Source organism: Pleurodeles waltl, chromosome 6 (assembly GCF_031143425.1).
Source record: "Pleurodeles waltl isolate 20211129_DDA chromosome 6, aPleWal1.hap1.20221129, whole genome shotgun sequence".
NCBI lineage: Eukaryota > Metazoa > Chordata > Amphibia > Caudata > Salamandridae > Pleurodeles > Pleurodeles waltl.
This window is the reverse complement of record NC_090445.1, coordinates 1,198,564,271-1,198,577,182: the sequence shown is the minus strand read 5'-3', so window position 1 is coordinate 1,198,577,182 and position 12,912 is coordinate 1,198,564,271. Positions and strand designations below refer to the sequence as shown.

The 12,912-nt window shown below is 44.1% G+C and overlaps 1 protein-coding gene across 2 annotated transcripts in view; it reads left to right on the top strand.

The window, feature by feature from the left end:
* HELLS (helicase, lymphoid specific) overlaps positions 1 to 12,912 on the top strand; it is a 549,822-nt gene that overhangs the window by 38,571 nt on the left and 498,339 nt on the right. For both annotated transcript variants that reach the window (XM_069240496.1, XM_069240495.1), the window contains exon 4: positions 1,240 to 1,296. In XM_069240496.1, the coding sequence (XP_069096597.1) occupies positions 1,240 to 1,296 (57 nt within the window). The remainder of the gene's footprint in view (positions 1 to 1,239; positions 1,297 to 12,912) is intronic.

Here is a 12,912-nt window from a genome sequence, read left to right as displayed (position 1 = left end):
ACTGTGGGCAGGAAGTATGGATAGCCCACAACTAGGGTAAGCCCCAAGGCGAATGGAAAGGTCTGAACAAATTGGCAGCTTGTCCCATGTTGCCCACTTGAGGGCAAGGCCTTAGGCTCTTTTGATTCTTCAGTCAAGTGAATATTCATATATGAGCCACCAAGACACTCTAGTCTGGAAAGCACCACTGCTTCTCGGATTCATTTCTTGGGTACTCTACCATGTACCTTAATTGGGACACCTGGTAGTATTTCAGTATGTTGGGAAATCCTAAAACACCCTCCCTGAACGGCTCCTGCAAGATTTGTTTGGCTATACTCTCTCTTCGCTGCCCACTTTTGGTGTGGTAGAAGTGCTGTTTGAAAAACGCTAGCACTGTAATGCACTGGTCTATGTGCACATCGGTGCAATACTTAAGTGCTAAAAATAGCTTGTTTTATTGACAGTTGACACAAACCAAATTAGATGGGTGATACAGATGTTGACTGGAGATGCCTATAGAAGTGCCCCTGTCATTTTCAGATGAAAAATTAAGTCTAGAAATACTCCTTAACATTTGTGTTTAAGGCATTCTTGATTTATTTGAGTTCTATCACATAACTTTCTCAGTTGTTGAAGCAAAACACAGTTGATCACCCCCCATTGTGCACAAATGTGTGCAGTTTCAATTAATGAAGGGTGGGCAAATTGTAAGACGGGAAAGTCAGACTTAACATTTCTATTATGTTATTGTTTACATGTAGTTAATGTTGAGTTCTGTAGTACAGTATTCACACAGTGAATCAAATCGGTGAGTAACCTGTTTAACATTCATTTGGTTGTTTAGTATATTTATCATTTTATTACGACAATTAAACCCTTGTTGGGTTATTAAAAGCAGCACTTCTCTTCTAGATGGAGGTTAATGGAGAATTTGGATTGAATAAGTAACTTTCTTCTCAAGTAATCTTCTCCAGAATTTAAAACTGTTGGCAGTTTGTTGGATGGATACTACTCTGGCTTGATACAGACAATCTTTGTGTATGGGGGTGCTCTTGCTACTTGTAGGTCTCTTACTGTTATTTATGGCTCCTATCCTTTTACAGATTGGGGTGGAAGCTGAATGCATACTTCTGGTTATGATGCAGACCATTTAAGAAATGTAGTGTGTTGGAAATGCCTTGAAACTAACATGTGGACTTTTCATGTACACTTGCTAATACCAGAATTACATTTGAGTGATTATGTATCTTTTTATAGGGGCAGAGACGAAAGGAGAGGGTTGAAAAGAAAAAGAAGGTCACTAAAGGGATGAAGGTGAATCCATTAATTTACTGTTTGTCTAGATAGTTGCATGTTGGCTCATGGTATTTTTATTTTTGATCATATCCTTGAGCACTTTAAAAAAAAAAAAAAATTTAAGTTCTTTAACTTCTCACAACATACATTTCTATCAAAAATGTGCAATTAAATGGATTAGCTATATTCTTTTTTTTTTTTACACCAAACAGTGGAGGTGGAGCTGAATAGCAACGTAATTTGCTACTACTTCTTTGAGCTCTCTCAAGTCTCCTAATGTGTATGGATGCTTCTTAACATTTTGCTCTGAACTGTAGGTGATGGCAAAAATGACCCATGGTGCACTCGTTACGATATTTGGGTGCCCATGGTTGCATTGGAGCCAGAGCTGTTGGTGCAATCCGCCAAGCACAGATGTCCGTAGAACACATATTGAGGTCCTAGATGCGGACTCTGTATGTGGAGAGACAGGGTGATTACCTGAAGGTGGTGGCACATTTCTTTGTTACTGTAGGGCTGTGAGCTGCTGTCTGCAGGCGTTGGCTGAACTGCCCTTGGTCTGTTGATTGGATCTGGCTCTTTGATTGTGTGCTGGAAACAAACCCCAGGAAGTGTGGCACCTGCACATTCAGATAATGATAGTATTTGAGGGGCTTTAAACACAGCAATATTTCTGAAGGTTGTCTAAGACCAGTCAAAAAAAGTCAATTTTCAATCAAAAAAGAAGCTGGCATAGTGGATGTTGCAATGGGAGACAGGATGGAAGGTAAAAAGGAAATGAGGACATTGGACCAGATCAAAGAAAAAGCTTATGGTAGCAAAAGTAAAAAAAAACCTTGCAATGGATCGCCATTTGGAGTGTTTAAAATGTAAGGTGACGTAATGAAATGAGGAACTAGGATCGAACAAGAGCAAATGGAGATTGGCTGAATAGCTTACCCAAACTGAATTTAAATGTAGCGTCTGAGGTTCTGCATGTTGAAAATAGAAGTGGTAAAAATATTACAGGTTTGTCATCTAGGTAGTGGTTTATGTTCACTTCTAGTTCCACCGAATAGACTGGTTCAGGTGTTTAAAATTGTTTTCGTATTGCCTCGGACATGATGGAGTTAACCTATTCAGGAAGGCATATATAAGCAGTTTTGCAGGCTCTCTGGACCTACAAATGGGGATAGGAACGGCAATGGTACCATCATTGCGATCCCAGACCAATATTTGCATGTGCTGTGGGACCTACTGCAAGAAGGTGCCACGGGCCTGCTTTTCCTCACTGAAACCTGGCCGAACCTTGCATTGCCACCTGACCTCACCACAGCTATTCTCTGGCTACAAGATCACCAGGCAGGACAGACTTCACGAGCCCAGAGGCAGAATCACAAATATCCACAAGAATGCCATCAGCTACATGACCTCCACAGACGAGTCATCCTCCAACATGGAACACCTGTTGCTCAAGCTGCCGACAACTTGCATCACCGAGCTCAAGTTACATTATGTTTGATTCTGGCTGCTGACTTCTAAATTGTCTCCAGCTCGACACTGTCAGATTCCCATGCCGCAGTCACTTCACACCACACCTTAAGGAGCTTCCCTGGCTCCCCATACACAAACAAGACTCTACATAAGACTTGCCCTGCATACCTCAACAGTCGCATCTGCTTTCACAAACCACCTCTGCTCACCCGGACTCTTACTTGCACACATCCCATGCATACGGCAAACCAAATCTTGCACTCAAGCCTTCTCGTACATCGCTCCTAAAGCGTGGAAAGAATTGCTGCTATACATAAGGGTATCCTCCTCGGTCCCTGAATTCCAAAAGAAGCTGAAGACTTGGCTTTTTGAGTTGTCCCACAAGGCCTAGGTTTTGTTAGCCTCTCACCTGCTCAGTGCTAGGATAACCTCCTGGGTGATAGTGCACTCTACAAACATAACTTGGGCTTGGGAAAGCAGGATGAAAGGATACAGCTGCAGGCTGTGAAAAATTAGGTTTCTGAATTGGTGGTGTTGGCCTTGCTATGGCATCTATTTTAGTTGACATAGGTGCAGGACAGAGATTCCAAGTATATTTGTTCTAACAGAAGTTAGGTTTTTGTCTTAGAGAATATGGAGAAAGATTCTGCCAAGTATAGTATTGCTTAATGATGTTAAAACTGGAGGTGAAGTGTTGACTTACAAATATTGTTAGTGTACTTTTGGATGTGGGCTCCTTTGTATACTTTATGAAATTACAATGGGTTGATGGTTCACGTTTTAGTCTCTTTCGGCTCATATGCATCTTTACCTTTTTTCTTTTTTCCCTTGGATCTTCCACCAGCGGCAAAATGCACACTTTGCTTCCATTGGTGTGCATCTCTTTACAGGTAAAATCTAGGGGTGAATTCAAATCACCAGGTTCCCAGGCCATATTGTTTTTGGTCTAGGACAGAATTTTCATGTTTTCGTACACAATAAATGTAGTCCCACCCCCTGTCACAGAAGTTAATTTGCTGCTAGTTTACATTGTCACTGTGTGGTTGGTAAAAGGAGTGTCTGCTGCAAAAGCAAGATATTCATCGGTATGTATGAGATGTTCAGAAATGATTTCTTTTCTGTTGGTGTGTGAGATCTAAGGAAATACAATGAGCTGTAAGCTCAACATTCAGTACTGACAGCGTTTCTAATATAAAAATGTGTACACTTGTGCAAACCTGCTTGCAAACTGCGATCATTTGTGGGAATCCATATTGCTCCCAGAATGCTTCTTCACGATATGCAATATATGCAGAACTATAGAATTAAGTTTACCAGTTGTTTGCTTCCAAAATAAAATGTATCCAAAACTATTTGTGACTTAGAAAAAAACTCAGAAGTTAGACAGTCTGCAATGCTTATCATGCAGGCTTTGAAGAGAATGTAAAACCCTTTCTCAAAGGCATCATTTAATGAAACCTTTTTTATGCATGCAACAAGTTAAAAATAAAAAATAATGGAGTTGTGTAAACCCATTATGGATATTGTGCAAAATAAACAACTGGTGTCTCTATTCATCAAGTTTAATAAAAGGACACCTGTATGTTTATACACAGTTCTGATTTTCAGGGATTCACAAAAGCTTACATAAGTTCACTTGGAAACTAGCAACAGTTCCAGGTTTCCAGGCATACTGCTAGCAGATAGTTTTGAAATCTGTTTTTGCATTAAAAAAATAAATATACAATCCTTTTTTTGGTCATGTGAAAATATACCAAGCAACAACATACCGTCTTAAAACTATATTTGCTGGTATGTGTGTCTGTAGATACGCATGCTCTGTATACTTCTGTCATCTAGTGTTGGATCCGGAAGGATGCAAGTTGTTTTTCTTCAAAAAGTATTTTAAGTCACGAGGTGTAGTGACTCCTCCTCATACTGATAATGCGCATGAGCTTTAACTCCATTGTTAGACTGTTTTCTTCCCTTTTGGGTCCAGTTGTGTTTCACCGATCTCCTGTTTGAGATTGTTTTTTCTGACTCTTTCCGTTTGGGTTCCATCCATATTTGTCAGTATTGTTATGAAACATATTCACTTCCATCTCTTGCTTTTCGGGACCAAGAATACATCACCAAACAGATCAGTGGGCGTGGTCAGAGGCCCTCTGGGCCGCCATTTTCTCCATTTCATTGATCTTGAGAATGATCTGCTAATGGAACAGATTCCTTTTCATTTTTGTCCAAGATGCCACACAAAGTTCCCGTAAGCTGACCACCATCAGGTCTGCAATCTCTTTCGACCTCAGAGGAGGAGGACCGTGAGGCCAGTCAGTCCTTTCGATCAAAGAAGACTCTACGGGATCGAAGAGCAAGCCATACAAAAATGCATAGTCAGGAGGTTGATATATCCAACATCTTTCAACACCAAGACGTTGGGCCGGAGCAGGAAGAAGTACTACAAGAGGCCTATGTGGCTGAGGAAGCCTTTTCGAGCTAGGACTCGGAGGTATACCTGAAAATGCAGGACCTTCCTCCGATGTAATGTACTGTAAGTAACCATAGCCCTGTCCTGCCCAAGAAACTCCCAAGTTCCACTAAAACTAGGCATACCTGGGCCACCACTGCCTACAGGCCATGGTTCGCACTGAAAAACTGATTTGGATCCCCTGCCCTCTGGCTCTGTGCAGAAACACTACCTAAGCCAACCACCTCTGTGCCAAGTCAACCAGCTGCACCTTCAGCACTGATCGCCTCTGCCTCAGTCGACACGACCACTTGGTGTAAAATAAAAACAAAAGTCATAAGTAGCTTCTGCGTCGACCGTTTTTAGCTCTGAAACACAAGACCGCTTTGGCACAGTAAAAACTAAACCAACACCATCTTAGAAAGAGTGCTTCGTTAGAGCCCATCTTCCATGAAATGAAGAAACAACTCGATGCCAGGCAAAAACTGATTAACATACAGCCTCAAACAGGCCTCATTTTGATAAAGACTTGCCATTACCATGCCTCCTGCATCAAAGACAGCTTTCCCCTGAAGAGGTCCTCTGGTTTACCATTCCTGATGCCAAAAAGAAGAGTGGTGATAAGACTCTACCACTTTATGTTCTCCCTACCCCCCCTTCTGCCTATCTCTCCTCCAACACCCACCTTTGCCAGCCTCTTCCCCCCCCTCATTCACAGGGAGACCCGCTTGATATCACCTCTCAGGGTTTCCCTCACTCCTTTACTTGCAATCTGGGAACAAGGGACGACACCTTTTTAATTTGCCTCAGATCCTTGATCAGCCTATGATGTTGATCCACAACCTGACTCTGACCCAGACATATATTCTGCTAGAACGTCCCCACCAGAGGATGCCACCTCTTTCCAACAAACTTAATGGTAAGGCAGCCACTTATGACCAGGTACCCTTGGATAAGGAGCCCATTGAAGATTACTTCCTTTACGAAAAACACTACACCTCTCACACGGGAGACACAGAACCTCCCAATGCTGAAAGGAATGTTGAGGCACTCTGGAGACATTTTTAAAGGTCTGGCTAGGGCACGTATTATTACATCAAGAGTGGATAAAAAATATATAAAGCCTCACTATCTGATCCAAATTTTTTTCAGAGGGCATATCACACCTGTTCCTTAGTGGTCCCTAATGCTTGTAAGGGAGCAAATTCCCAAGCCACCAGTGATGCTCCTTTTCTTGACAAGGAGAGCAAGCTCATAGATTGCTCTGGCAAGCGTGCTGCAGCCCAAGCCACCAACCACTGTCGTATAGCTAACACTCCGGGACTGTTAGCCAGATATGACCGCCCCATAGGGATGAGATGAGTAACTCCTCCAATAAGAAGAGAGGCCAGGAGATAATTACAAAGGGGCAACTAACCTCTAATAATTCCACCAGGTGTGCCTTAGGTTCCGCGGACTCGGCTGCCAGAGGAATCAATAAGTGTCATGTTGCGCTACCTTGCTTGGTTACACAGATCTGGCTTTGAGCCTGAGGTGCAGCAAACCATCCTTAATGTTCCATTTGAGAAGGAACACCTCTTCTGCCCTAAAGTCGATCAGGCACTTGAAAAGATGACACAGATGTGGTTAAGTCCACAGGTGCGTTGCAAATCCCTACTACTATTGGGTCCTTTAGCCATCCATCCTAGAAACCAGGCTCCAAGGCTACATCAACAGATGTGTCGTCTTACCACAGAGGACAAGGGTCAACAGTCCTCCCCTAGAGCTTTCTACGGAGGCACATATAGGAGAAATAAATCAAAAGGAAGGGGCAAAGCTGCTTCACCGTGGCACATTCACTGCCCTAAGCAGCAACTCCCTTCTTCCTCCCCGAGTATTCAACAGCTTTCTGGCAGCGCTTAAAACAATTCTCCCTGTCTGGTAAATGTAACATTGGATTACAGGTATTCACGAAAAATCAAGGAGTAAAAGTAGCATACTTATGCAGACCAAAAATTCATGTCTTTCCATATCTAGAAGAGTGTCCCTTCAAAGCTAGCACTCCCCCACTTTGTCTACATCACACCCAAACTACCATAGACTTGCCTCATTAGCTAGGCTTCACCATCCATTTTCGAAAAATCTCACTCAGCCTCTACTGATCCATCTCTGTCTCTGAGCTGTTCTAAACACACGGGCTCAGCTAATCCCAATGCAGTACAAATACAGAGTTTCAAACACAAATATCATGTTTTCACCCAGAACAGCAGGTTACAGTCAGATGTTCCTAGTTCCGGGGAGCATTGATTCAAGTAGGTCGTCCGGCATGGTCGGATTCACTAAAAAACCACAGTGGATTGCCTCAACTAGATGCTTTCCCCGATGAGGCCCTACATTTAATTTTTGGAGGGCTTTGTTCTCCCTAATATGGGATGTCCAAGTGTTTAAAGGATTAGGTACGTCTTTAAGGTCCTGACGAATCGCATAAGATCATGTATTGACTATAAACCAGCGAGAAACATGTTGACCTGTGATGTAGAGTAACACAGGGGACCCTGTGTTTACTTTTTTCGTTCTTACTACTCCCCAATGTGAGAGTTAGTAGCTGTAATTAGAAATTCTTCTTTTTATGGGGAGTGTAGACATTATTTTACTATATCCCTATTTATTGTTTTTAATCTTGTCAGAGGATCTAGCATTGAATTAAATATATGAACATATCTTACCTCTAGGCATTTTTAACCATTTCTATACCAATCCTCGAATTTTTGTTTTTGACCGGTTGTGCATTTTCCTCTAAAAAGATCTCCGGCAAAGAGCCCCCACGTGGGGCCCGTCGGGCATTGCAGCGCCAGCCTGACGAGGAGCATAGCCCTATGATGAAGCATGTCACCGGCAGGTGAGTGAGGGCTCGTGCTTCAAATTTTTTTTTAATCTTCCTTGGTATGCAGAACTTATTGGTCTAAAAGAAACCCTCTTTTTGGAATAGTGTGTGCATTTTTTGATTTGTACAGTCAGATGTGTCAGGAGTCTGCTAGTTATGATGGCTTTCGGATGGAAGGCAGGAAGTGTCCGGCTATTACTCGATTAGTCCGGTTTTTAAAGCGATGTTTTGAAATATTGTAGTAATTTCTGCCCAATTTTTATCTTGTATTCACATCTGCAACTGGTCATTACTCTGCTCTGCCGGTCTCTGTCCAGTGACCGGCACTACCGACTCCCTAGGTACCATTTTTACCACTGATTTGGGGCCCATCCTAAGGCCGCCATATTGGGAAGTTAGCATTCTAGCAGCTGTCTTCCCCCAGCTATTTTAAGTGCGAGATGCAGCGGACGTGCGCAGCGGCGACACCAAAGGCACGCACACGGCAAGCCCGACTGGGGCCAGCACCCCTACCCGATCCGGCCCTAGTAGAATAGTCTATGACTTTAACTTCCTCTATGCATGCAGGCCCGCCGCGTCCGAGCCAGGAACAGAGATGGGGAAACATACTGATGCCGTTCCACTGACAGACAGTCATAAAACTTTTCGAGGCGCTTTGCAGAGCCGCATTAGGAGAAACCAAACTCAGGATGAATCAATAAGCACTCTTCTCTTGGCCAACTGCAGATCATTAGTTGCACACAAATTAGATATTAATCTTCACCTTAGTACACCGAGACCCTTAGTTCTATTTTTAACAAAGGCTTGGCTTCATGAAGGGACAGGGCCTGATGTAGCGTTAGCCCTGCCCAGCGACTATTCAATAATAAGATTGGACAGACCCTCGGAGAAAGGAGGAGGAATTGCCATCATCTTTAAAGATGCAGTGAGAGTCTCCACCCTCCCCCTCCATCTCCCCGATTGTGAGAGACTTCTCTTCTCCCTTTATCTCAGCCATCAGTTTACATTGTCGGGCGCTTTAATATATCGTCCCGCCGGTCCAGCACAACAGTTCCTGGAAGCCCTTTCAGACAAGGTTGCAGAACTGATCTGTACCAGACCAAACTTTACAGGCCTTGGGGATTTTAATATCCATGTTGAAACTCTGAACACTGCAGCCATAATCCTTTTAGATGATACGAAAGCTCTAGATCTCATTCAATTGATTCGAGAGCCCACTCACAATAAAGCGCATACGATTGAGCTTGCTTTTAGTAATTCCCCTGAGGGGGAGTGGGGGGGGTGGGAAGGCTGGGAGGGGGGGGGGGGTAGGGGGTAAAGAGCTCCTTGGTTCCCCCACCAGCTGCAGGTGCAGAAAAGACTGTAGGCATCTTGAAAGAAAGTGGAGGAAATCCTATGACCACTCCTTCAAGAAGCAATCTAGGGATGCTATTAGAAGATTTCATGTTGAAATTAAAGCAGCGCAGAGTAATTATTATGCGATTAAGATAGAACAAACTGCAAACCCCCCAGAGAAATCTTCTGCATTCTTAAAGAAATAGTACATCCTTATGCTCAAACTGAAGACCTTGAAGTCTCTTAACATAGCAAGCTTGCTTCTGTTTTTTTAAAACAAAATTACAGACATCTACTTGGCTTTCCCTAACCAGTCTTACAGCCCTCAGGAAGGGAGCGGACAAGATGTCACACACATAACTAGCCTAACTAAGATTCTGGCGCTCTCTATAGAAATAATGTTGAATCTTTTAAGCATTCTCAAGTCGGGATCCCCTCTAGATCCGGCTCCTCCTTCCATCTTGGTTAAAGGGGCATCAACCATAGGTCCCATCTTGACAGATTTATTAAATCTATCTTTGACCTGTAGCTCCCTACCACCTCAGTGGAAGCATGCAGTAGTAAAGCCTTTGCTTAAGAAACCCAACCTGGATCCATTGGTGTTGAATAACTACAGACCTATCTCTGCTACCTTCTGTCGCAAAAATTCTTGAGAAACATGTAAATATCCATCTTTCTAAGTTTCTGGAGGAAAATCATATTCTTCATCCCTCTCAGATGAGCTTTAGGCTCTCCCATGATACTGAATCAGCCCTGGTAGGAATGACAGAAGAAGTCAGGAAACAAATGGACCAGGGTACGGCCTCCGCAATCATGATGCTGGACCTTAGTGCTGCTTTAGACACCGTGGACCATGGTATTTTACTCCATAGATTGAGGGAAATTAGAATAATTGAAAACGCCCTTAAATGGTTCACACAATTTTTATACAGTAGAACGTTTCAGGTTCTCAACTGCTTTTTTTTTTTTTTTTTCTTTCCTTAGAGAGATTTCAAGAGCCTTCGGGGAGTACCACAGGGCTCTTCATTGAGCCCTACACTTTTTAACATCTATATGATTCCATTGGCTAGAATAGTTGAACCCTTTGGTCTCTTGTTGGTGTCCTATGCTGATGACACTCAGCTTGTAGTCTCCCTCTTTTGTGCTCATGACTCCTTTAAATCTCAGCTTGCCCCTTGTTTACGGGCGTCTCCAACTGGATGACGGAGTGTAAGCTCCAGCTAAATCGAGAACCCATGATCAGTACCTCAATTTTTATCATTCACTCCCCCCTCAACCCCGATCCTGGACCTCATGGAAGATCTTTAATCCCCTAAAAATCACATCAAGAGCCTGGGTGTATGGTTCGACCCTTGGCTCTCTATGGATAATCAGGCAATTAAAATATCTTCTACCTGTGTTGGGATATTCAGACTCCTTAGGAAAGTCTTTAAAGGTCTCCCATTCATTGCCAAAAGGCTCATAATACAAGTGCTTATCACCTCCTGGATAGACTATAGAAATGCCTGGTTTCTGGGCTCTCCAAAATATGTTAAAAAAAAAAAAAAAAAAAAAATGCATGTGCTTCAGAACATGACAGAACACCTTCTCTTCAGCTTGACCAGACATCATTCGGCTAAACCGGCCCTTGCAGCCCTTTACTGGCTTCCAATTGAGGAACAAATAAAGTACAAGACGCTCTGTTAGATCCACACAGCCCTGTGTGCTAAGGGTCCTCCGCTTCTACACTCCTTAGCCACTTTTTATGAGCCAACTAGATACCTTAGGTCTTCCTCAGCAGCACTAGCAGTCATACCATCTATTTAAAAAAAAAAAAAAGTCAAATGGGGAGGCAGGTCTATGGCCTTCCTCGGTGCTAAGCTCTGGAACTCTCTGCCTATTTCCCTTAGGCAGACCACACATGAATTATCATTCCGTTGTCTCTTAAAGATCTGGCTGTTTTAACACCTGCGCTCTACGCCTAATTGATGAAGATCGCAAGCGCTGGAAAGCCTCAGGGCAGCCACGCGCCATATAAATTGAACATAACGTGGCTGTAGGAAAGTACCCTCTTTTTGGCATGATTTACCCCCCCCCTCTCCCCCCCCCCCCCCCTTTTTTTTGCCTGCTATCAGTATGCTTATACTGTTTTCACTGAGATCCTGCTAACCAGGAACCTAGTTATTTGGCTCTCTTCTCTAAATCGGTTTACTTTTGTACCTTTTACACCCCACAATTGACTTACTGGTGTACCCCTGTAAGTCCCTAGTATATGGTACTTGGGTACCACAGGCCATTGGTACACCAGGGGTCCCCCATGGGCTGCAGCATGTATTATGCCACCCATGGTAACCCATGCAAACTGTCTGCTGACCTGCCATTGAAGCCTGTGAGAAAAGTTGCATGCACCCTTTCACTGCTGGTCACTGTAACAGATAAGTCACCCCTATTTTAGGCCTTCCTAGCCCAGAGGGCAGGCTGCAGGTTTCTGTGTGTAAGGGCACCTCTGCATGAGCAGAGGGGCTCCTGTAAACACTAGTTCCAATGTACTGGACTTCGTAATTGCGGGGGAAGCCATTTTACCAGTGCACTGGCCGCAGGTCCAACTACCTGTTTAGCAACCCAATGGTAACTCCCAACTTAGGCATGTTTGGTGTCAAACGTGTCGGTATCATACCCAGATACTAATGCCAGTATTGGTGGCATGATCCCATGCACTCTGGGGGCTCCTTAGAGGTCCCCCCAGTATTGCTCCTGCCAGTCTTTCAGGATTTACTGGCACCCCACGCTGCTGCCACCCCTCAAACAGATTTCTGCCCTCCTGCTGCTTGACCAGCTCAGGCAGGAGAAGGCAGAACAAAGGATTTGCAGTGGGAGAGGAAGGCAACACCCTCTCCCTTGGAAATGGGTGTTACAAGGATGGGAAGAGGTAGCCTCCCCGAGCCACCGGTTTGCTATAATGTGCCCTTGTTGCATACACGTTTGCACCAGTCCAGGGATCCTGGTTCCTGCTTTGACGCGAAACTGGACAAAGAAAAGGGGACTGACCACTCCCTTGTCCATCACAACCCCATGGGTGGTACCCAGAGTTCCTCCAGGTGGCCACTTAATTCTGCCATCTTGGAAACAAGATGTGCAGAAAACTCTGGGAGCATCTGAGTGGCCAAGCCAGGCAGGTGACGTTAGTGGCCCCCTCTGATAGGTGATCACCGTGCAAAGTGACCAAGCCCTCTGTTAGGGCTATTTAGGGACTTCCTTGCGGTGGGTCCCAGATTCGGCATGTAAGACTCACCAGTACTCCTCTGCATCAACACCTTCTGCTCCTGGCCACCTGAACCGCAACTGGACACTTCAGTAACCCACAAAGCTGCAACTCCCAAGACAACCATGCCTTGCAACATGGTGCAGATGCTGGAAGGAGCCAGGGACACAATTTCCATGGCTGTGCATCCTCTGGGGTCGAAAAGAGTTCAGCAAGAAGGAATCTCTTGGAGTAAAGGAGTCACTTCCCTGCATCTGTAGGCGCCTAGGGCAAAGATGC